Source organism: Hylobates moloch, unplaced genomic scaffold (genome assembly GCF_009828535.3).
Source record: "Hylobates moloch isolate HMO894 unplaced genomic scaffold, HMol_V3 SCAFFOLD_6, whole genome shotgun sequence".
Classification (NCBI taxonomy): domain Eukaryota; kingdom Metazoa; phylum Chordata; class Mammalia; order Primates; family Hylobatidae; genus Hylobates; species Hylobates moloch.
The window spans coordinates 131,969,500-131,995,502 of record NW_026652281.1 but is presented as its reverse complement, the minus strand read 5'-3'; the positions used below and the strand labels follow the sequence as shown (position 1 = coordinate 131,995,502).

General features: G+C 40.0%; 1 protein-coding gene across 2 annotated transcripts in view; it reads left to right on the top strand.

Moving 5' to 3' along the window:
* The window catches only part of GEMIN5 (gem nuclear organelle associated protein 5), a 51,330-nt gene that overhangs the window by 954 nt on the left and 24,373 nt on the right, over positions 1–26,003 (top strand). Inside the window, exons 2-14 of one of the 2 annotated variants that reach the window (XM_058440077.1) lie at positions 71–231; positions 1,417–1,598; positions 5,207–5,358; positions 5,888–6,004; positions 8,798–8,930; positions 9,894–10,059; positions 11,371–11,583; positions 12,567–12,652; positions 16,362–16,444; positions 17,976–18,112; positions 20,078–20,151; positions 20,903–21,084; positions 25,261–25,400. In XM_058440077.1, the coding sequence (XP_058296060.1) occupies positions 71–231; positions 1,417–1,598; positions 5,207–5,358; positions 5,888–6,004; positions 8,798–8,930; positions 9,894–10,059; positions 11,371–11,583; positions 12,567–12,652; positions 16,362–16,444; positions 17,976–18,112; positions 20,078–20,151; positions 20,903–21,084; positions 25,261–25,400 (1,826 nt within the window). Of the gene's footprint in view, positions 1–70; positions 232–1,416; positions 1,599–5,206; positions 5,359–5,884; positions 6,005–8,797; positions 8,931–9,893; positions 10,060–11,370; positions 11,584–12,566; positions 12,653–16,361; positions 16,445–17,975; positions 18,113–20,077; positions 20,152–20,902; positions 21,085–25,260; positions 25,401–26,003 lie in introns of both variants that reach the window. The other variant, XM_032158471.2, reaches the window with a different exon arrangement.

The following is a 26,003-nucleotide window of genomic DNA, read 5'->3' as shown; positions in this document are numbered from 1 at the left end:
ACAACAATATGATTCTGCCAGGAACCTTGGATAGCACTTCGATTAACCTAGCGTCTGGTTTTGCTTAAAGTCATAGGAGAGTTGGTGGGACACACCGAAAGGGTCTCTGGCTTCACATTTTCTCATCACCCTGGTCAGTACAATCTCTGTGCCACCAGCTCCGACGATGGGACTGTGAAAATATGGGATGTAGAGACAAAAACAGTTGTGACAGAACATGCACTCCATCAGGTACCATGGCTTACTGGTTTCTCAAACCGTTTTTATCTATCTGTGCTGAGGGTTCTTCTGTTGCAGGCTAGGTTTGCTAGCTCATCTGTGCAAAGTAACTTGTAATTGTGTTCATTACTTAGATAAGAAACTATGTTGTAAGATGTCTCAACTGTTTTTGAAAGGAGATACATACAAACCAGAGGTTGGCAAACTGCTCTGTGCCTATTTTTGCAAATAGGTTTTATTAGAATACAACCACACTAATTCATTTAAGTATTGTCTATGACTGCTTTCATGATACAAGAGTTGAGTAGTTTGCAACAGGCATGGTATGGCCCACAAGGTCTAAAACAATTACCCTCCGGTTATTGATACAAATGGACTCCTGATATAGACTGTAAATGAGTGAATGAAACTCATTTCTAAGCTAGATAGTTACTTGATGTACCTGCCTTTTGAGAGAACAAAGGAAAAGACCTGCTTAATAAGAACTTTGCATTAAGCTATTTAAAAAATTTTTAATGATTATTTGATCTCCAGTAGTCTAAATCTTCCCACCATTTTGTTAATATCGTGTTGCTATACAAGTACTACTAATAAGTATTAACTACTTCTATTTTATTTTTTATTTATTTACTTTTTTGAGACGGAGTCTCGCTCTGTCACCCAGGCTGGAGTGCAGTGGCGCGATCTCGGCTCACTGCAAGCTCCACCTCCCGGGTTCACGCCATTCTCCTGCCTCAGCCTCCCGAGTAGCTGGGACCACAGGCGCCTGCCACCACGCCCGGCTAATTTTTTGTATTTTTAGTAGAGACGGGGTTTCACCGTGTTAGCCAGGATGGAATCGATCTCCTGACCTCGTGATCCACCTGCCTCAGCCTCCCAAAGTTCTGGGATTACAGGCGTGAGCCACCGTGCCCGGCCATATTAACTACTTTTAATGTATATATGTAGCATTATGCTGGTTTGTGATACAAGTTAAAAATTAAGTAGAACGGCCGGGCGCCTGTAGTCCCAGCTGCTGGGAGAGGCTGAGGCAGGAGAATGGCGTCAACCGGGGAGGCGGAGCTTGCAGTGAGCCGAGATTGCGCCACTGCACTCCAGCCTGGGCGGCAGAACGAGACTCCGTCTCAAAAAAAAAAAAAAAAAAAATTAGGTAAAACTTCAGCATTGATAATAACAGATTTTTGTTTTGTTTTAAAGCATACGATATCAACATTACATTGGTCTCCTCGAGTAAAGGACTTACTAGTATCTGGGGATGAAAAAGGAGTAGTTTTCTGTTACTGGTTTAACAGAAATGATAGCCAGCACCTCTTTATAGAACCCAGGACAATTTTCTGTCTTACTTGTTCACCTCATCATGAAGATTTAGTAGCCATTGGGTAAGTACTGTGCCATCTGTATTGATGATTTTTGTTTGTTTATGATCGTGTTTTGCATTTTCTTTACCTTCTTCTGTCCTTTTATTCCTCAAAGGAAACCATCTACAGATGTTAACCACTCCCCCTGAGCCCTTGGCATCATTTATTCCTCTAGGTCCTTACTGTCTCTGCCACTCCATTTTTGTTTCCTTGGTTTCCATGGTACTGTACTTTCTTCGTTCTTCGGATCTAACTCCTCCAGTCAACCTTTACATGTAGGAAATGTCCTCTTTCACCTTTTTCGCTTTCTCTACTGCCCGTTGATATAACATGAACTCCCAGGTGTCAGATGACTTTGCTGGGTCTCTCTAGTTCTGAGCGCTCCCTTTAGATTGGGAAAGTGATATGGCATTGGGATCTGTTTCCTCGTTGATCACCAAGGTTGTTTCACATGAGCTGCCTGAATACACATCCCCCTTTCCTTCACCATTTCATGTACTTCTCACTGAAAGATGTCTATTTTCTCTAATTTGAAGACTTAAGCAATTTCCCTAGAATGTTGAAGGAGAAATTCTGATTGGAGTGAATTTGAAAGACTGGGGACTAAGACAATAGAGATATACAAAGAGACAACAACTCTTTCACAAAGTTTGTTGTAAAAATGTGCATAGACATGAAGCTAGAGGGGATAGATGGGGTCAAGGGAGTATTAAATGGGAAATATTAAATGGGACCTGTTTTTATGCTGGTGGAAGTAAGGCTTGAAAAGAGGAAGAGCTTGTTGCAGGAGTAAACTATGATAAATGTAGGGGTATTGCTGAAAAGTCAAGAGGGGATTGGATTCAGATGACAAGAAGAAAGAACAGCTGGGAATATGGAAATAGGTGCAAGTAGATTTGTAGATGTGTTTGGAAGAAAAAGGTGTACCATTCTGGGATTTCTGATTTTCTCAGTGAAGCCTAAGTCAGAGTGGTAGAGTCAAGTTCATCATGGGGTTGAAACCGGATATGCAAAGAAGGTATGAAAATGGTCAAAGAGAATAGGAAAATGAATGTACTAAGGAAAATTATAGGCCCAGTGTTCACTGTTGAGTGGCAAACAAAGAATCGTGGCCATAAATTTAAAGTAAACTCAAACTGTTTGAGAAAGGAGATGGTTGGATTCAGCCAGGTTTGGGGCTTTGTGGAGTAAGTACACTTGAGGGAGAAGGAGACGGGGCGTACGGGTATTTTTAAAAGTTGATGATAAGGCTGGGCGCAGTGGCTCACACCTGTAATCCCAGCACTGTGGGAGGCCAAGGCAGGTGGATCACCTGAGGTCAGGAGTTCAAGACCAGCCCGGCCAACATGGTGAAGCCCCATCTCTACTAAAAATAAAAAATTAGGCCAGGCGCAGTGGTGCACGCCTATAATCCCAGCACTTTGGGAGGCCGAGGTGGGCAAATCACCTGTGGTCGGGAGTTCGAGACCAGCCTGACCAACATGGAGAAACCCCGTCTCTACTAAAAATACAAAATTAGCCAGGCATGGTGGCACATGCCTGTAATCCCAGCTACTAGGGAGGCTGAGGCAGGAGAATCACTTGAACCCAGGAGGCAGAGGTTGTGGTGAGCCAGGATTGAGCCATTGCACTCCAGCCTGGGCAACAAGAGCTAAACTCTGTCTCAAACAAACAAACAGACAAACAAACAAAAGTTAGCCAGACGTGGTGGCGCACACCTGTAATCCCAGCTACTCAGGAGGGTGAGGCAGGAGAATCACTTGAACCTGGGCAGTGGAGGTTGTGGTGAGACAAGATTGCACCACTGCACTCCAGCCTGAGCGATAGAGCAAGACTCTATCTCAAAAAAAAAAGTCAATGATAGTGATGGATCATGAAATCTGTGCTGCATTGGGTGGAGGGAAGTATGGAAAGACAGGTGTGGGTGAGTGATAGTGAAAATGGAAGGGAACTGGATCGGCAGTCTCTTGAAGTGGGAGCAGTGTTGTAGTAGGGTTGATAGGATGAACAGAAAGGTGGTAGGCAGGGGTCAGGGGAGGATCTTCAGAATAGTATTATTCCCAGAAAGCTTGATTCAAATTTCTAAATAGCTTGATCTGTTGGCAATTAGGTTGCATTACTTGGCAGTTTTCAAAGTCTAGGTCTTCAAAGGTTGACATACTCTAGTGTTTCTTTTAAAAAATAAATAAATAAATAAATAAATAAAGCTGTGCTGGGGTTTTTCCCTGTCGAATTCTGTAATGTGTAGGAAGTGTGAATAGGTACAGCCACTTTGTAGAATGCAGTTTTGTACTTTCTAATAAAGATGCATATATCTTAACATCCTGGCAGTTCCATTACTAGGCATCAAACCTGAAATTGTCTTAGACGTGTACATGAACATTAATAGCATTTTTTTGTTGTAAAAAATGGAAGCCCTTCAAAAGGAAAATGAATAAACTTTGATATATTCACACAGTGCAGTACTAATACAATAGTGTAATGACTGGCCAGGAACTAGAGTTACGTGTATCAACATGGACGAATTACAAACAGAATGAGTGAAAAAAACAAGCTGCAGGAAAATAGATTATAGCATTTATGTGCAGTTTTAAAATATGCAAAATCTATATCTTATTTAGGAATATATACAAAGAAAGGCTAGGAATGATATAACACAATTCACAAATAGAGTTTGACCTCTGGGTAAAGGAAGAAAAGGAGAAGAGATCTGGCAAGGAGAGAGGTTTGATTGAGGTGGAATGTACAGAGGACTTCAGCTCTATTGGTAATTATTTTTCTTAGGCAGGGTGGTAGATTACTTTTTTTATGTATCTGAAGTAGTTCATCTTTAAAAAGCTATTAGAATTTCTCAGTTTATTTTGAATTCATAAAATGACAGCCTTGGAATATGCAGGTCTAGAGTGTAGAATTCTGCAACTTTTGTTAAGTTCACAGTTTAAAAAGTAGTATCACTTATAAAAAAAGATTATTTTCCAGTGCACTAGGACAAAATTATCTCTAATTAGAAGAGTTGGCCGGGTGTGGTGGCTCACATCTATAATCCCTTCACTTTGGGAGGCCAACACAGGTAGATTGCTTGAGCCCAGGAGTTCGAGACCAGCCATGAGCAACATGGTGAACCCTCATCTCTACAAAAAAATACAAAAATTAGCTGGGCATGGCACGTACCTTTAGTCCCAGCTACTCTGGGAGGTTGAGGTGGGAGGATTGCTTGAGCCTGGGAAGTCAAGGCTGCAGTAAGTGGTGATTGTGCCACTGCACCCCAGCCTGGGCAACAGAGAGGGAAAAAAGAAGAAGAGTTGCTGGACCCTTGCAAAAATTATGAAAGTTCCCTTAGAACAAAATCATGGTCCACTGTGAGTTTTGTACCAGGCAACATACATAGTATTACCTAGTGCCAAGAGTTTGATCATAGAGAGAAGGGTTTTAACAAAACCAGAAGGCATAAGGTGAGCACTTTAAAAAAAGGAAAAAACAAAATTATTTTTTTCCTCTTCCCTCCTCCGCCACCCCAAATGCACCTAACTTTAAGGAATGCACCAATGGTAACTCTAAGCCAAAATGTTTACTAGAGACTCTGTTCTGTCTTCATTTTTTTAGTAATATTTCTAACTCTTGTTTTTTAGCTACAAGGATGGCATAGTGGTGATAATTGACATCAGTAAGAAAGGAGAAGTTATTCATAGGCTTCGAGGCCATGATGATGAAATCCACTCCATAGTCTGGTGTCCCCTGCCTGGTGAAGATTGTTTATCTATAAACCAAGAGGAAACTTCAGGTAGAAATGGTTTAAGGGAAAGTTAAGTACTCTTGAGACCTGAAGAACAGAGCGGGTACAATTATATCATTTTATCTTTTATGTATTATTTATTTTTGGAGATGGAGTTTCGCTTTTGTTGCCTAGGGTGGAGCGCAATCTCTGCTCACCGCAACCTACGCCTCCCAGGTTCAAGCGATTCTCCTGCCTCAGCCTCCTAAGTAGCTGGGATTACAGGCATGCGCCACCACACCCAGCTAATTTTGTATTTTCAGTAGAGACAGGTTTCTCCATGTTGGTCAGGCTGGTCTTGAACTCCCGACCTCAGGTGATCCACCTGCCTCAGCCTCCCAAAGTGCTGGGATTACAGGCATGAGCCACTGCGCCAGGCTGAATTATATCATTTTAATTATACCTAAAACTTCAAATTTTATAGTTCAGACCTATGAAAGAGATAGCTAAGTTTTGGAAACTCTTGCAAACTAATTTTTTTATATTAGTGTGTGTTTAATGCAAATTAAAAACAAAATTGCCACCTATCTTATAGAAGAAGCTGAAATTACCAACGGGAATGCTGTAGCACAAGCTCCAGAAACAAAAGGCTGCTACTTAGCCACTGGAAGCAAAGATCAAACCATTCGAATCTGGAGCTGTTCTAGAGGCCGAGGTAAGATTCATCGTTCTTTTGTGATGTAACCTATATTGATCTGGTGTAAGTAGAGGGTTTTTTGTTCTGTCTTATTGCCCTGAGGGTGTGTCATCTATCTGAGAGCAGTTCTTCACTTTTTGGTCTAGAATTCTGCTTTCTCATTTGAGCCTGGGCTAGAACTCTCTATTCTCTCAACATCTAGTCTTAGAGATTAGTATTTCCGATGCATTCCAGGAGAAGACAAGGATCTCTTGCTTTATAGAAGGGTCACTGTTTGGCATGGAGAACAAAATATTGGCAATAAAAACAGGAATATTAGAACATGATATGGCCTAAGCCAGGAGAATGGAAAAGATCTTAAGAGTTAGAGCTTTTAATGCACAAATGCAGAATAAATTACATACACCCAGCATACAATTATGTGTAAAAGCTCATTTTATCCAAATTATAGAGCCCCTCAATCATTTAGCTTTCCCAAATGTCTCTTTGAACAGAACTTTTATCTTTAAGTTTAAAAATTGAGAGAAACTCTAGGCATAATGAATATTTATAGTATATCATAGAATATAACCTTTATAGTAGAAATCTTGCTTTTCTCTTTCTAGCGGGCTTCTTTCTTCATTTTATTTTTTCTTTTTTTTTGCAGTTTTTTAAGCTGTGGTGGAAAATATAATATTTGCCATCTTTATCACTTTTAAGTGTACATTTAAGTGGTATGAAGTACACTCTAAAGTTGTGCAACTGTCACAGCCACCCATCTCCAGAATTCTACTCACCATTCCCCCCTCCCTCAGGCCCTGGCAACCATCCTTCTGCTTTCTGCTCTATGATTTTGACTACTCTGAGTATTTCCTTTGAGTGAAATTATACATATGGTATGTCTTTTTGTGATTGGCTTATTTCACTTGGCATATATCCCCAAGGTTCATCGATGTTGTAACGTATGTCAGCATATCCTTCCTTTCTAAGGCTGAATAATATTCCATTGTATGTATGTCCCACATTTTACTTACCCACTCATTCACTTGTTATAAATAAAATTTCGGTGCCGCAAAAGAAATAGCACTCAAATATAAAACTTTCTTTTTAATTCTCAGCAAGGCAGTGTACTTCTATAGAAGGGTGCGCCCTTACAGATGGAGCAATGGTGAGCGCACACTTGGACAAGGGAGGGGAGGGGTTCTTATCCCTGACGCATGTGGCCCCTGCTGCGGTGTCGTTCCCCTGTCAGCTAGGTTTAGACCACACAGGCTAAACTAATTCTGATTGGCTAATTTAAAGAGAGTGCCGGGGTAAGTGGTTTGACGGGAAAAAATGGTTATGGCAGAAAAAATGGTTATAGCAGAGCAGGAAATCAGAATGAGTCAGGGTGGAGCAGGTAATCGGGATGAGTCAGGATGGAGCAGGTAATCAAAAAAGGTTGCTTTTACGAGGAAGTTAAGTTTAAAAACAGAAGGCAAATAATTGAACATACTGACATATTGATTCTTTGAAGAGAAATTTAGAACTCATATCTCACACACTGATGGACATTTGGGTTGCTTCCATGTTTTACTATTCTAAATAATATGCTATGAGCATGGATGTACTTTCTACTTTATTTGAAACCATGATAGTTTTATCATATTTGCCCAAATGCATGTAAAGCAAGTAGCACAGCGCTTGGAATGTCGTCCAGTCTTCATCAATGGTAGGTAACTAATAGCATAATTTGGGAAGACAGAACTTTTTTAAGGTTTACAGGCTACTTTTGGGCATACTGCAGCTAAAAGTCCAAGTGGGAACATAACGCTGAGGATCCCTCCAGGAGGGTAACGTCTAGACTTAGAGGTGTCTGGTAAAATGGCCTTCAGTTGTGGTTGTGCAGCAGAATCAGCTGGAGAGTCTTTGGAAAATGTAGGTTCTTGTACCCCACCTCAGATCTACTGAGTCAGAATCTCTAGGAGTTAGGCCCTGGCGTATGTATTTTTTAAAGTTCCACCTGTGGTTCTGATGCACAATACAGCTTAAAAAACGGTGATTAGAAGCATGTCAGGTGAAGGTACTCCCCAACCACAGCATGTTGACTGCCAAATTTTTCTTTGTTGGATTTCTTGCCGACTAGAAATAGTAATCCCAACCTCTGTCCTTTTCACTTTGGAGTTATGTCACCGCAATACTTTTGGGTACACAACTCAGCTGTGTTACTAGCTAGGTTCTCAGTTTTACTTGGGAACTCATTTTCCCAGACAAAAAAATACTTTTTCTTTTGAGGCGGAGTCTCGCTCTGTGGCCCAGGCTGGAGTGCGGTGGCATGATCTCAGCTCACTACAAGCTCCACCTCCCGGGTTCATGCCATTCTCCTGCCTCAGCCTCCTGAGTAGCTGGGACTACAGGTGCCCACCACCACACCCAGCTAATTTTTTTGTATTTTTAGTAGAGACAGGGTTTCACCATGTTAGCCAGGATGGTCTCGATCTCCTGACCTCGTGATCCGCCTGCCTCGGCCTCCCAAAGTGCTGGGATTACGGGCATGAGCCACCGCGCCCGGCCAAAAAAAAAAAAATACTCTTAATACATTGAGATTGTCAAGATAGCCTATGGAAGCTTGTTTGACCTAAATGTAGCTAGACTAGTATTAACCACTATTTATAGTGATTAAAATTATAACCATAATAATGATTAAAATTGTAACCATTGGAAAATGAGATCTGAATTCTAAGTAACCAAACTAACAAGCTTGTACAGCACAGACTATTATGAACCGGCGGCGACTTCATGCATGTAGTTTCACTGTCTTGAGTGCCCATTGGGCTTCTTTTTAATCTGCAGGGGTGATGATTTTGAAATTGCCCTTTCTGAAGAGAAGAGGAGCGGGTATAGACCCAACTGTTAAAGAGCGCCTTTGGTTGACACTCCATTGGCCCAGCAATCAGCCAACACAGCTGGTATCTAGCTGTTTTGGGTAAGTCTTTTTTGGTCATGCTTTCTCAGATATATTTTGTTTTTCTATTTGGCCTCAAGTCCTCCTAGGATGGAGAAAGTAATGGCCAAGGCTTGTATTATGATGGGCCATTTGAAATGGAAAAATTATGAGACTAATGCCTGTACTGTCTACTAACAGAGCTGTAAAAAGATCAAATCAGTATAGTCCAGCAGTTAGGAATATGGACTCTGAAGTCAGAACTAAATTTCAGAATCACTTTGTCACTTACTGCCTTGTATTCATGAGCAAGACCCTTTACTTTTCTGAGCTCCAGTCACTTCAAGTGTAGAAAGGGGAGATGGTTATAATATTTTCTCTTAGGTTGGATTGCTATGCCCATTCAGTAAACAAAGTTCATTGACTACCTACTTCTAGTGGCTAGAGATAAATCTGTTTAAAGGGTAGTCCAATATACTCACATGGTTCAAGAAGAATGCAAGTATATAATAAACTGTCCTTCTGTCTTCCCTAGCTACTTGGTTCCCCTTTCTGTGATTAGACTTTTTTGAAACAGGGTCTTGCTCTGTCACCCAGGCTGGAGTGCAGTGGTGCAAACACAGCTCACTGCAGCCTCAACGTCCTGGGCTCAAGCAATTCTCCCACCTCAGCCTCCCAAGTAACTGGGACCATAGGTGACCACCACCATGCCCAACTAATTTTTTAATTGTTTGTAGAGATGGTCTCACTTTGTTGCCCAGGCTGGTCTTGAGATCTGGGCTTCAAGTGATCCTCCTGCCTTGGCCTCCTAGAGTGCTGAGATTACAGATGTGAACTGCTGCACCCAGCCTTCCCAGAGATATTTTGTGCATATTTTCAGAATATGCAATTTTTCTCTCCTTAAAAGACAACAAATCATTTTGCAGCTGTGAGCCCAGACTCTGTCTCAACAGTCACTTGTTTTCAGATTGTAAAACAACTAATGCGTGTGTTTTTCCTTCACAGAGGTGAACTGTTGCAATGGGATCTCACTCAATCTTGGAGACGGAAATACACCCTCTTCAGTGCCTCATCAGAAGGGCAAAATCATTCAAGAATTGTGTTTAATTTATGTCCTTTACAAACAGAGGATGACAAACAGCTATTACTTTCTACATCAATGGATAGAGATGTAAGAATGCTTATTTTCACTCAGCATTGTAGAGCAGCAGTTTACAACTTGGGTGGGATGAGAGGGCTTTTTCAAAGCACCTGTCAAGTCGTAATACTCCACCCCTGACTCCAATTTCAGAGTTATTGATACAGATCAGCACTGAATATATCAATAGCTCACATGTAAGGAGAATGTGAAGACCCACCAAAATAGTTTTTTGTTAAAGCAGACATAATAAAGAAGGGTAGTTTTGCCCAGGGAAGGATGTATTAGGTCAAGCTTGTCCGGCCCACGGCTCAGGATGGTTTTAAGCTCATCAGCTGTTGTTAGTGTTAGTGTTTTTTTTTTCTGAGACAGTGTCTTGCTCTGTCTCCCAGGCTGGAGTGCAGTGGCGTGATCTCAGCTCACTGCAAGCTCCACCTCCCCGGTTTTACGCCATTCTCCTGCCTCAGCCTTCCGAGTAGCTAGGACTACAGGCGTGTACCACCTACGCCCGGCTAATTTTTTTTTTTTTGTATTTTTACTAGAGACAGAGTTTCACTGTGTTGGCTAGGATGGCCTCGATCTCCTGACCTTGTGATCCGCCCGCCTCAGCCTCCCAAAGTGCTGGGATTACAGGCGTGAGCCACGGTGCCTGGCCTAGTGTTAGTGTATTTTTTGTGTGGCCCAAGACAATTCTGCTTCCAATGTGGCCCCAGAAAGCCAAAAGATTGGACACCCCTGTGTTAGGTCCTCATGCTATGGTTTATCCTGGTTTGTAGTTTATGTAGCAGAATAGAAATCTTTCAGAGAGAATCGACTTTATTTGAAAGCCTGTTACCTTACTGTTTTGCAGTTAAGCTAGGCTTATTTGGTAGACTTCATTTTCTCCCTAGCCTGTCTCTTAAACAAGTGATGATTAAAAACTTACCATTTCTCCTTCCCTGGGTATGATAAGGTGTTTTGCCTTTTGAGAGAGCAGTTCTTTGATTTTTCTACTGTGCCGAGGCCATTTTCTTCCTTAGAGTTTGCCAAATGAGGGGGTTACCAGTGCTATAATAGGACAGAAAGACCACCAAACTTGGAGACAGGCGGTGTGGGTTCTGGTTTATTCATTGTGTAACCCTGAATTCACTTGACATCTTTGGGAATAAATATATTTTAAGATCCCTTTAAGCAACATAATTTATTACTATTTTTTTTTCTTAGCAGTGCTTTCTTCAATTCCTACTGGAAGACATACATTATCCTTACCCAGTCTTTGAGCCTATCCCATTTGACATATCAGGTTTTTTATTCCTATTTCTCTGTTCTTTTTTATGTTTAGGCCCTTACCATTAATCTTTGCAGGTAAAATGTTGGGACATGGCCACCCTGGAGTGCTGCTGGACCCTGCCTTCCCTTGGTGGGTTTGCATACAGCCTGGCTTTCTCTTCTGTGGATATAGGCTCTTTGGCCATAGGTGTTGGGGATAGCATGATCCGTGTGTGGAATACACTCTCCATAAAGAACAACTACGATGTGAAAAATTTTTGGCAAGGTGTCAAGTCCAAGGTTACAGCGGTAAGGATTCTTTTTTTGAGCTTGTTTTGAACTTTTTTCCAAATAATTATCTTTTATGCCTGTTCATTTAAATGAGCTCTGTTGAGAATCAAAAGTTTTAAAGTATTTTCAATGAAGTTTGAAACTAGGAAAGCAGAAGGATCCTGTAACCAAACCCATTATCCTCCAGAGTTTAAATTTATTAAGGCTCTGTTCATCTCAGCATTTTTTTCTAATAGTAAGAAGTTAGAAACAGCCTGACTGTATATTCATAGAAAATACATTAAGTTATAAGATAACCACATGTTGGAATGGCATCAAATTATTGAAAATGATAATGTAGATTCTTTCTTCCTTGATGTGGAAAGGTATATAAATGATTTATGAAAAATGTCAGTTACAAAACATGGAAAGCAGATTACAAAACAGTATGTGTAATTTTTTTGGTTTTCTCTAAAATGGTACCTTTCTTTTGGCTATTGAATCTAAAGGTAATAAATTTTTATGGTTTAAAAAGAAAATAAAACAGCACAAAAATAGAGAAAGGAAACATTTTTTTCCTACCCTACCCTCCACTCCAGTCCCCCACTTGAATAATCCAGAGAACCACTGTGGACAGTTTATGATCTGTCTTTTCAAATTTTGTAAACTATATAATATTAATAGAACTGTATTTTCTAAATTCTTCCAGAATCTCTTATTCCAACTTGACAGTGTATAATGCACATCATTTACGTATTTGAACTCATTTGGTTTTTTCAGTTGTATATAAGTTTATTCACAAAAATGTCTGGAAAGAGAGATACAACATCTGTAGTTGGTTTTTTGGATGAAAGATTACAGATGACATTGACTTTGTTTTTAATACCCTTTTTTGCCTTTAAATAATGAAGAAATCAGAGCAAGAAAGTTTTCCCTTTGGATGCTTAAAGGGTAATGTAAGGATTCCTTTAACTATATGCCCCACTTCTTATATTCTCACTTGGAAACTCTTTTTTTTGTAGCTGTGTTGGCACCCAACCAAAGAAGGTTGCTTAGCTTTTGGAACTGATGATGGAAAAGTGGGATTGTATGACACCTACTCCAACAAGTAAGAAGTGGGTGATTCTTCTTCCATTGTGGCCCAGGGGAGCCAAAAGTTTGGACACCCCTGCTCTAGAATAATCCTTCACTTTCCTTTTCATAATGTTGCCTTTTCAATTTGAAGACTACAAATCAGTTGTTTGGTGGACTCTTCCACATTTTGGACTTGTCACTTACCTCCTTGTGGTAGCTTCTAACTCATTTCCCTGTTCCCTATGTTTCATATGAACTAGAAGTTATGTCTAGAACTACATTCTCCACTACAGTAGTCATTAGCCACAGGTGATTACTGAGCACTTGAAAGGTGCCAAGTCCAAACTGAGATGTGCTGTAAATGTAAAATACACACCAGAGTTCCGAGTCTTAATATTTAAAGAAAATTTAAAATCTCAATAATTATTTTGATTATATTTTAAATGATACTTTCAGTGTGCTGAGTTAAATAAAATACATTATAGGCCGGGCGTGGTGGCTCACGCCTGTAATCCCAGCACTTTGGGAGGCCAAGGCGGGTGGATCACGAGGTCAGGAGATCGAGACCATCCTGGCTAACACAGTGAAACCCCGTCTTTACTAAAAATACAAAAAAATTAGCCGGGCGTGGTGGCAGGCGGCTGTAGTCCCAGCTACTCGGCAGGCTGAGGCAGGAGAATGATGTGAACCCAGGAGGCGGAGCTTGCAGTGAGCCGAGATTATGCCACTGCACTCCAGCCTGGGCGACAGAGCAAGACTCCATCTCAACCAAAAAAAAAACAACAACAACAACAACAAAAAATACATTATTAAAATTTCACTTTTTTCTTTTGCTTTTTTTAAATACAGCTACTAGAAAACTTTAGGTTACATATACAGTTCATCTTTGTGGCTTACATTGTTTATTTTTGTACACTGCTGCTCTAGAGGCTTGATTAGAATCCAGACCTGTGTGGTTCAGTTTAGTAGCCACATGTGGCTATTTATACTTAAAGTAATTAAAATGAAATAGAAATTCAGTTCCTCAGTTGCACTAGCCCCATTTTAAATGCACAAGAGGCATCCGTGACTAATGGCTACTTTATTGGACAACACTGTTCTAGACCAGGCTTTGGTGAACCATGGTCCATGAATTAATGGTTTTACCTTTTTAAGTGGCTGGAGAAAAATCAAAAGAATGTTTTATGACATATGAAGATTAAATAAAATTCAGATTTCAGTGTCTGTAAGTAAAATTTCATTGGGACCTGGCTACATTCCTTTGTTTACATTCTGTCTGGCTGCTTTCATACTTCCACAGCAGAGTGGAGTAATTGTGGCAGGGACCACGTGGCTGACAAAGCTTGAAATATTTACAGAAAAGGTTGCTGGCCTCTGTCTTAGATCATTCATTTCTGAGTGAAAATCATTTATGATACTGCAGAGCTGTCCTTTTGTTTTGTTTTGTTTTGTTTTGTTTTGTTTTGTTTTGTTTTGTTTTGTTTGAGACAGAGTTTCGGTCTTGTTGCCCAGGCTGGAGTGCAGCGGTGCAGTCTCAGCTCAGCAAAACCTTCACCTTCTGGGTTCAAGTGATTCTCCTGCCTCAGCCTCCCGAGTAGCTGGGATTACAGGCATGTGCCACCACACCTGGCTAATTTTGTATCTTTAGTAGAGACAGACAGGGTTTCTCCGTGTTGGTCAGGCTGGTCTTGAACTCCCAACCTCAGGTGATCCACCCTCCTCAGCCTCCCAAAGTGCTGGGATTACAGATGTGAGCCACCAGAGCTGTCCTTTTTATATGCAGTTCTTGAAGTACTCATGTAGAACCTATATGCAGTTGACTATTCTCCTTTTTTAACTCTCAAAAAAAAAAAAAACAACACTATTTTAAGGCCTGGCATGGTGGCTCATGCCTGTAATCCCAGCACTTTGGGAGACTGAGGCGGGCGGATCCTGAGGTCAGGAGGTTGAGACCATCCTGGCTAACATGGTAAAAGCCCGTCTCTACTAAAAATACAAAAAATTAGCTGGACGTGGTAGTGGGCGCCTGTATCCTCAGCTACTCGGGAGGCTGAGGTAGGAGAATTGCTTGAACCCAGGAGGCAGAGGTTGCGGTGAGCTGAGATTGCGCCACTGCGCTCCAGCCTGGGCGACTGAGCAAGACTCCGTCTCAAAAAAAAAAAAAAAAACTATTTTAAAGATTTATTTGAAGTACACTGTTTTTAATCAAATAAAACTTAAATAGTTCTATATCATCATGAAATTGCTAATTCTATTACATTATTATATCCTGGTTATTATAAGCTGAATATTCAGATTAACAGTACAAAAGCCATGTAATAGCCAGGGAGTGATGGGTATTGCCCTAGAGCTATTATGAGGCGTTTTGCCAGAACTGCTTATTCTATTTCTTTTAGATATAGGCTAAAGTAGGCCGGGCACAGTGGCTCCCAGCACTTTGGGAGGCCTACGCGGGCATATCATGAGGTCAGGAGATCGAGACCATCCTAGCTAACACTGTGAAACCCCGTCTCTACTAAAAGTACAAAAAATTAGCCGGGCTTGGTGGCAGGTGCCTGTAGTCCCAGCTACTCCAGAGGCTGAGGCAGGAGAATGGTGTGAACCCAGGAGGCGGAGCTTGCAGTGATCGGAGATCGCGCCACTGCACTCCAGCCTGGGTGACAGAGCGAGACTCCGTCTCTAAAAAAGAAAAAAAGAAAATAAATAGGCTGAAGTATAAATTAGCCTGTTTATAAAATATAAATTTCTTTTAGAAATTTTGATTTATTCTCTAGAATGATCACTATAAATTTGTCAGATAAATGGAAGTAAGTCAGCTGCTAATTATTCATAGGCTCTGGAATTCTAAAATCATACAAAGAATGTATGATAATTTATGGTAAAAGAAATAATGCTGCCTGGTTTTTTCCTACAAAGTTAAGCATTCTTTACTGACACATCACATATCATTACCACAACAACCTTCAAAAATACTCTTAGGAGTATGCCTTCTTTAAAAGACAATCACAAACTGAAAATCTCTCTACCCCGAAATCTTGTCTCAGTTTAGGAAATGTGATGTTAATGGCACAGAGTAAGTCTAAAATGACTTCTCATCTTTTTTTTTTTTTTTTTTTTTGAGACGGAGTCTCGCTCTGTCACCCAGGCTGGAGTGCAGTGGCGCGATCTCGGCTCACTGCAAGCTCCGCCTCCCGGGTTCATGCCATTCTCCTGCCTCAGCCTCTCCGAGTAGCTGGGACTACAGGCGCCCGCCACCACGCCTGGCTAATTTTTTTGTACTTTTAGTAGAGACGGGGTTTCACCGTGGTCTCGATCTCCTGACCTCGTGATCCGCCCGCCTCGGCCTCCCAAAGTGCTGGGATTACAAGCGTGAGCCACCGCGCCCGGCCAACTTCTCATCTTTTACATGACTGTGAAGTGAATACATTTGGGTGGTGATAATATATGCTCTGGCTAGATAGGTAAGAGTAACATTTTTGCGGGGGGGTAAAATATGTTTGGGACTTAATCATTTTGGTAGTAAATGTCATTATTTGATATTTAAATATAATTTAAATGTAGTAAATATATGATAATTAACTGCTTTACAATCAACCATTTGGAGCAAGATATTATTGAATTATTTTTCTCCAATTATTAGTAGTTATGTTTATAATGGGGACCTTTTAGAAAAAGATGGTCTGTTCTACACTATGCCTTTTTGTTTAAATCTCTGTTTGTTCTCTCTCCCCACTCTTCTAAAGGCCTCCACAGATTTCTAGCACATATCATAAGAAGACTGTATATACTTTAGCCTGGGGGCCACCAGTAACCCCCATGTCACTTGGTAAGTATCTGAACAATTCCGTAACAAATACGAGAGTATTCTTCCTTCAGTTTAATCCTAAAATATTAAAGATGGAAAGAGTCATAAATGGTCTAGTGCACTGACTGCTTATGTGGGCTACTTATGTCTCCAGGGGTTCATGAAGATAGTAGTGGCAGACGATAAATCACAATTCCTGGGAGAAACCATTTACCCATAATAAGCTTCCCCAAACTCACTAAAGCATTGTTTCTTCTATTTGATCTGAAATTTTTCATTGTATGTGTAGTTATCATGCTGGGTCCTGATACCCAGTCTAATATTACTCACTAAAACTTGCTGTCTCTTTTTAATTTTATCAGAATTAGAATGATACTTCAGTATATTAATGGAATAATATCTGTTTTCACCCACAGGAAAAGCAAACTTAGAGTTTCTGAAATGATCTCTTGCCTTTGATTCAGCATTCTGCCCCTTTCCCTCTTCTAGCCCCTCAGCCTTGTCTTTTTCTTATTCCTAAAGTAATGAGTCTTTTCTATTAGCTTTTTAAATGAGTGTATTCATCAAAAGTCTCTGATAAACTTTTCTTTATCATCTATGATGAAACATCTGTAAATTTCTATAGGAATTGCATTGCATAGAGAGGATAAGTAGATTTATCAGAACTCAAGTAGCATTGGAATTTGTAGTTCGTTTATTCAACAGATGTTTACTGGGTATTTGATTTGTAATCTACCAGTGGTAAAAGTAAAACCTGCTCTTATAGAAACCCACGAGAGGCCGGGCGAGGTGGCTCATGCTTGTAATCCCAGCACTTTGGGAGGCCGAGACGGGCGGATCACGAGGTCAGGAGATCGAGACCACAGTGAAACCTCGTCTCTACTAAAAATACAAAAAATTAGCCGGGCATGGTGGTGGGCGCCTGTAGTCCCAGCTACTCGGAGAGGCTGAGGCAGGAGAATGGCGTGAACCCGGGAGGCGGAGCTTGCAGTGAGCCGAGATTGCGCCACTGCACTCCAGCCTGGGCGACAGAGCGAGACTCCGTCTCAAAAAAAAAAAAAATAGAAACCCACGAGAATTACTGTTTGCTTCTTAAAAATTAACAAGAAGATTGCTGTGATACTAAGGACATCACTGCTTTGACGACATCTCTTTGTTATAAGACATAGAAAGTCCTACTGTGCTATGTAATTCCCAAAGAGTACCAATTTCTGGAAGAAAAAGCAAATTCTCAGAAGCCTTTGAGAACATGTATGTTTTTTGATCCTAGCTTTTGAACCCCTGTTATTATGAATACCAGAAGAATGTTTAAAGCAAATATGTTGCATCACATAAATTAACCTAGAGTTACAGTAGTATAGTTTTTTTACTTCTGCTCCCAACAACTGTGTTCAGATGGAAAGAACAGTGATTTTATTCCAATGTATTAGAATGTTTCAAATACATAGTTCTTTTAAAACAACTATGTAGTATGATATGGTCATACTATAGCAACAAATAGTTAAGCTGGCGAAGTACAAAACTGGTAAATTTCTTTTCTTATTTCATACAGTAGGAGAAGGAGACAGACCTTCCCTTGCTTTATACAGCTGTGGAGGAGAAGGGATTGTCTTACAGCATAACCCCTGGAAGCTTAGTGGAGAAGCCTTTGACATCAACAAACTCATCAGGGACACCAATTCAATCAAAGTGAGTTCTTGTGGTCCTAAAGTCTTTTCTTTCTGTATCACAGATCCCTCTGTGTTTCCCATCTTGCAAAATAAATGCTGTTACTGGAGATTACCATCATCATACTAAGTCAGATTTCTTAAATGTTCTTATAAGGCTGTGCATGAATTTGTGAGTTATAACATATATCTTAGGAGTCTTTATCCTTGAATAAAACAAAGAGGTACCTCTCAGACAGTGAGTATGAGGCAAAAAAATAAAAAAGCCAAAAAAGAACTACTGAAAAAAAAAGGTTTGTCTCAATTGCAACAATGATTTATTACAAACTTTCAGGTGTTATGTATAAAGCATCCTTTTCAGGCCAACACTTTCACCAAAGTGATGCTGTGGTAAAAATAACAATAATATAGTGTCCAAATGCAACTGCATGATGTTTTACTCAAGACAAAATTGTCATTTTGTTTTTCTAGTAAAATGATTCTAGATTTACACAAAGCTACAAAAATAATACACATAATTTGCTTATATCCTTTACCCAGATTCCCACGTTTAATTACATTTGTGTTATCATTCTATCAATATGTGCCAGAACTGTCTTTTTAAAGTCATACCTTAAATGTTGAGATTTCCTTATTTCCTTACCTTTTTTTTTTTTTTTTTTTTGTGACAGAGTCTCACTCTGTCGCTCAGGCTGAAGTGCAGTGGCGTGATCTCGGCTTACTGCAACCTCCGGCCTCCTAGGTTCATGAGATTCTCCTGCCTCAGCCTCCCAAGTATCTGGGACTGCAGGCATGGGCCACCATGCCCAGCTAATTTTTGTATTTTTAAGTAGAGATGGGGTTTCACCACATTGGCCAGGCTGGTTTTGAACTTCTGAGCTCAAGTGATCCACCTGCCTTGGCCTCCTTACCCTTTCAAATGAGTATTTTTATTTATTTACTTATGTATTTTTTGACACAGAGCCTTGTTCTGTCGCCCAGGCTGGAGTGCGGTGGTGCAATCTAAGCTCACTGCAGCCTCCACCTCCCGGATTCAAGTGATTCTCATGTCTCAGCCACCTGAGTAGCTGGGATTACAGGCACGTGCCAAGACTGGTTAATTTTTATGTCTTTAGTAGAGGCAGGGTTTCACCATGTTGGCCAGGCTGTGGTCTCGGACTCTTGGCCTCAAGTGATCCACCCAGCTTGGCCTCCCAAAATACTGATTATAGGCATGAGCCACCATGCCCAGCCCAAATGAGCATTTTTATGTTATTGCTCATTACTTTTATGGCCAGTATAAAAGTAACATTTAGTTATAAATTGGATTATATTGTTGATTATATTCCCTCATTGTCTTAATTTTATCTAAACATTAACATTCAGCAATGAATAAAAGAGACAAAATTCCTGTTCCTAAGACTTTTAATTTATTGGCACTTGAATGTATGGATCAGAGGTTCATACTAGGAGTCTGAGCTGGGAATAGAAATTTTGAATCCCTTCACAATAATGATAGATGAAGAAGCTGTGGGCATGTATGAGGTGGGCTAAAGAGACAATTAACAAGAGAAGAGGGCTCAGGCAGCCTTGAGAAATACCAGCATATAGATATGGGAGGGAAATGATTCAGGGAAAGAAGCTTTGAAGGGATAGAAAACAAGGAGGGTGTATATAGCTTTCTTTAAGGACCCATGGTCCCCACGTTGTCCAAGCTGATGGGCACAGATCAGTTTAATTAAGTATATATTTCACAAGGTTAAGCATTGTAAACATTTAGTACTTATTAGCCTTGGGGGTTTTTTTGTTTTGTTTTTTGGCCCAGTTAGGAAATGAGAATTAGAATGCGTGTTCTTAGTAATCCTTTGACTAATTATGTAGATTCTTTACAAGAATAGCTGTTGTGTAATTAAAACGTTTTTAAACTCTAGGGATTTTTTTTCTCATGCTGTCATTGCTGATTTGTGAGATATGTATATAGTCAAGATTGGTTTGTTTTGCTTTCTAGTACAAATTGCCTGTACACACAGAGATAAGTTGGAAAGCAGATGGCAAAATCATGGCTCTTGGCAATGAAGATGGGTATGTATTTGCTTCTTGAAGATAAAAAATTTGCAATTGCACATATATTTGATCACAAGCTGACTAATGCCATCTGTAATGTTAGCTGGGGAGGCCCAGTTGTATTTGGTATTTTGATTTGTTCTTGATATCCTCCGCTGATCCAGAAGCACCTTGTGTCTTTGAGAACTACAGAATTATTTAGATATTTTCAGCCCATTGAGAGTATTTGGCTACACTGTATTTTGGCTGTCTTGTGCCTCACAAAATGGTCACCTCCTATGTTGAACTGCCTAAATCTCCATTTTTTTAAAGTAAGCCTAATCAGAAATGCTTTTTAGGTCTATGTCCTGACCAGTGTTAATCATAGTAACACAGTACTAATTCAGCCATTGATCTGTTAATTATTTTAGCTTCTCCCTATCATCATTTGTCATTAATGCCTGATGAACACAATTTTATCAAGCATTGTTAGAACACTAGGAGATTGTTACACTGAGGTAGTGTGGAAAGTTAAAATTTTTAAAAATTAATTTTTTTAAGAAAAGTATTGTTAGGATATTGCTAGAATTTTTAAAAGCTAAATATACTTTTTGGAGAATAACTTTTGATACTTGATTTTTTATGAGAGAATGACCTTTGCAGTGATAGAAAGGGTTATCCTTTTCCACCTCATCTTTCCTTGCCTGATGGAATGAGGGAGCTACTATTTGCATTGTAACTTGTAATTTGATCATCCATCTTTCTTGTTTTGATGTGTTTCTTATTCCAGATCAATAGAAATATTTCAGGTTCCCAACCTGAAACTGATCTGTACTATCCAACAGCATCACAAGCTTGTGAATACCATTAGCTGGCATCATGAGCATGGCAGCCAGCCAGAACTGAGCTATCTGATGGCCTCTGGCTCCAACAATGCAGTCATTTATGTGCACAACCTGAAGACTATCATAGGTAACTTTGGTTTTTTTCATACTGGGGATGATATCGTTTGTTCAGCTACTTTCCATTCTAATCTTTGTTACTTTTTACTTTATTTTTGACATTATAATAAAATAAGTATTATTCTTACTACTTTTTCTGTTTCAAAAGTAATAGATTCATCTTATTTTAAAATTCTTTCAAACATGACAGAAATGGTAACAGAAAATGAAGTTGGCCAGGCACAGTTGCCCACACCTGTAATCCTGGCACTTTAGGAGGCCACAACGAGAATATTACTTGTGGCCAGGATTTTGAGACCAGCCTGTTAAACAGTGAGGCTCCGTCTCTACAAAAAATTGAAAATAAAAAACAAATTTGCCGGGTTAGAGGTGCACGCCTGTAGTCCCAGCTACTTGGGAGGCTGAGCTGGGAGGATCATCTGATACTAGGAGTTTGAGGCTGCAGTGAGCTATATTTGCACCACTTCACCCTAGTCTGGGTGACAGAGCACACCCTATCTCAAAAAAGAAAGAAAAAAAATATGAAGTTTTCCCCTAAAATTTCATCATTCAATAACCAGTGTTATTAGTTTGCTGCATATTTTCTCTAGATTTTATAAAGTCATAGCCTACATATGTATATATGTTAGTATATATTAATAGATTTGCAATTCTGTGTACTTGTGTGAAAGAATAATCTTCTGTTCCTAGCCAAAAATAAATTGCTATATATAATATATACTGCTTGCAGTTTTTTTCTCTAAATTTACAATATTTATCATGGACATCTTTTTATGTCAGTACATAGGCTCTATCTTGCTGTTATTAACAAATATCTGTCAACCAGGCACAGTGGCTCATGCCTGTAATCCTAGCACTTTGGGAGGCCATAGTGGAAGGATAGCTTGAGACCAGGAGTTTGAAACCAGCCTGGGCAATGTAAGGAGACCCCACCTATACAAAAAATTAAAAAAAAAAAAAACAGTTATCTGTTCATTCCATTATATGGGCTTACCATAATTTATCCATTCCACAATTAAATGACATTCAAATTATTTTTTTTTTTTACAATTTAAGTACTATTACAATAAACTGCCTTATACATAGATCTTCATGAATATGAATGAATAATTTTTGTACAGAAAATTCTAGAAGTAGAATTGCTAGGTAAAAAGATGTAGTTTTTTATAGTTATTGCTAAGTGGCTCTTCAAAAACATTATGCCATTTAATACTTCCGCCAGCAGTTTTTGAGTGTTACACACAAACAGAAGAAACATACCTCATTCCCGTGTTTGATTGCATTTGATTCTCACAATCCTGTGAGGGTGATAGGTAACGTTATCCTCATTTTCCCAATGATTAAACTGAGGCCCAGAAAGGTTAGCTAACTTATTCAAGCAAGTAGCATCGCTAATACATGATAGGGCCTAGATTCAACCTTAGAGTGTCTAATTGCAGTGTCTGTATGTGTTCTAGCAAGTACTATTCCATGCTTAATGAGTTAACTTTCATATGGGCATGATTTATTCCATAAGGAATCTTAAATTTCATTGAGGCCCCTTCGGCACCTGGAAAACCATAGTAGGTGGTCAGAAGAGCCATTTTTAAACATGAGTGAAGTGGGATTACTTTTTTTCCTAGTATGAAGAAATTACAATCTGACACTAAACTGTTTTCAGAGTGCTGTAAAACATGTGCTCTCAGCCATAGTGAAAATAGTTACATTTTTCATTTCTCTAGAATTTACTTCAGTAGTTTTCTAAGAATCCTATGTGTAACAAGAAAAAATATTTTTGGTTCTAGTAGTGACTCCTGAGTTAAAAGCAATATGGAAAAAGTATTAAAATGTAGATGTATTTTCCTAGTAATAAATAGTAGACAGTGTATAACTAATCAACATAAGTTAGAAAGCTGATTCTGGTCCTTACGATTATTATTGGGATTCTAAATTAATCATCCACTTATATCTACTAAATAATAGAGAAAGGAAGAAAACTGCCAGAATTAATTTTTACCTTCTTATTTTGAAATATTTGAGACATAGAGGAAAGTTATAAGAATTGTACAAAGAAATCGCATATACTTTTTCCTATTAATTCAACAATTTTTAGTGTCATATTGGCTTTATTCTGTGTGCATGTATGTATGTAGTTTTTCCTGCCAATTATCAATTTGTTAGCTTAACTTAATATATAATAGTTTAATCTTTCCCTTAAAATATACACAACTATTACTTGTCAATTTAAACAAATAGTTTAGGCTAGGCGTGGTGGCTCATGCCTATGATCCCAACACTTGAGGAGACCATGGCAGGAAGATCACTTGATTAGCCGGACATGATGGGTACCTGTAGGCCCAGTTACTCACAGGCTGAGGTGGGAGGATCCCTTGAGCCCAGGAGTTGGAGGCTACGGTTAGCTGTATGACTGTGTCACTGTACTCCACCCTTGGCCACAGGGTAAGACCTAGTCTCTTTAAAAAAAAAAAAGTAAAATAATTTAATCGGCCACCCGTATTCTAGTTGTGTCAGTTGATCCAATAATGTCCTTAATAGTGATTTTTTTTCCTCCAGCGTAGATTCCAACACAGGATCACCTATTTGCATTTTGTTGTCATGTCTCTTTAGTCTCCTTTCATCTATAATAACTTCTCAGTCTTTTAAAAATGATTTATTTAGGCCGGGCGTGGTGGCTCACACCTATAATCCCAGCACTTTGGGAGGCCGAGGTGGGCGGATCACCTGAGGTCAGGAGTTCAAAACCAGCCTGGCCAACATGGTGAAACCCTGTCTCTACTAAAAATACAAAAATTAGCTGGGCGTGATGGTGCATGCCTATAATCCCAGCTACTCAGGAGGCTGAGGCAGGAGAATAGTTTGAACCTGGGAGGCGGAGGTTGCATTGAGCCGAGATTGTGCCATTGTACTCCAGCCTGGGAGACGAGTGAAACTCCATCTCAAAAAAAAAAAAAAAATTATGTGTGTATTTATTTATTTTTTAGAAACTGGGTCTCACTGTATTGTTCAGGGTGGAGTGTAGTGGTGCAGTTATAGCTCATGACAGCCTCCAATTCCTGGGCTCAAGCCATCCTCCCACCTCAGCCTCCTGAGTAGCTGGGACTACAGGCGCATACCACCATGCCCAGCTAGGTTGGTTTTTGTTTTTTATGTTTTCCTTTTTTTTTTTTTTTTCGAGACAGGGTCTCACTCTGTCACCCAGGCTGGAGTACAGTGGCACGATCTCAGCTCACTACAACCTCTGCCTCCCAGGCTCAAGCAATCCACCCATCTCAGCCTCCTCTGTAGCTGGGACTATAGGTGTGCACCAACACACCGGTTAATTCTTGTCTTTTTTTTTGTAGAGTGAGGGTTTCCACAGGCTGGTCTTGAACTCCTGAACTCAAGCAATTTGCCCACCTTGGCCTCCCAAAGTGCTGGGATTATAGGCGTGAGCCGACACGCCTGGCCAAGCCAGACTTTTTAAAATCTTATGTGACATTTTTGAGGAAGATAGGGCACTCGTTTTGTAGATTTTTTCTCATTTTGCATTTGTCTGGTATTTTCTCATGACTGTATTCAAATTATACATTTTAGCTAGAATATCCTGTAAGTGATAATGAGACCTAACACTTCTTGTGGTGATCTGTACGCTAAGCACTGTGGATGTGCCCGCACTCTTTTTTTTTTTTTTTTTTTGAGACGGAGTCTCACTTTGTCGCCCAGGCTGGAGTGCAGTGGCGCGATCTTGGCTCACTGCAAGCTCCGCCTCCCGGGTTCACGCCATTCTCCTGCCTCAGCCTCTCCAAGTAGCTGGGACTATAGGCGCCCGCCACCATTCCCGGCTAATTTTTTTGTATTTTTAGTAGAGACGGGGTTTCACCGTGGTCTCAATCTCCTGACCTTGTGATCCGCCCGCCTCTTAATAACTAACAATGTTGCCTACTAAAAATCACCTAGACTTGGGAGGCTGAGGCAGGAGAATCACTTGAACCCGGGAGGCGGAGGTTGCAGTGAGCCGAGATTGCGCCATTGCACTCCAGCCTGAGCAACAAGAGCAAAACTCCATCTCAAAAAAAAAAAAAAAAATCACCTAGAAAGTGTATGGCAAAATCTTGATTCTTGTCATGTGAATGCCTTCCTGGATGTACTTTGTTTTGTTTTTTGTTATTACTAGTAGCAACAGTGATGTCTTTCCCTTGCCTTTTAGAGAGCAGCCCTGAGTCTCCAGTGACCATTACAGAGCCCTACCGGACCCTCTCAGGGCATACGGCCAAGATTACCAGTGTGGCGTGGAGCCCACATCATGATGGAAGGCTGGTATCTGCTTCCTATGATGGTACAGCCCAGGTACTATTGTGTCCTTGTCCCTGTGGGTACTTCACTGTGTACTCTAACAAATTCTTTCTTCTTTACCCCCGGTTGTGAGCAGGTTTCGCGTCCCCCATTATCATCATCTACAGAAGGAGATTTTCTGGGCTCTAAGAGGCATTTTAGTTTCATTCCATATAGCTGGGCCCAGGCTAAGACTGGGTTTTGTTTTTTTTTTTTTACTTAGATGAAGGGGAAAGTATTGATAGGAGCTAGCTAACTCTTAACATTTTTACAGATTTCATTCTGACTCACTATCAGTATGGTGGACTAATATGATATGCAAAGTACTCTCCTGTTCAGACACTGAAATGTTGGCTAAAAATCACAAAACAATTTTTAATAATAAATTGGTCAGTCAGAAATCTCCAAGTTTTAAATAAATAAAGATGAAATGCCAAGCCAGATCTATGAGGGAGGACTTGTGGATATCAGAACTAGAGCTGGGGACCTAACATCTGTGATGTATCTTGCTCAGTGTTGAGTTGTAATTGAGCTGTCTGCACAAAGCTGAGAGCCGCGAAGAGCTGCCTTCTGTGAAACTGAGTTCAGAATAATTCAAGAAATAGAAAGGAAATTGGC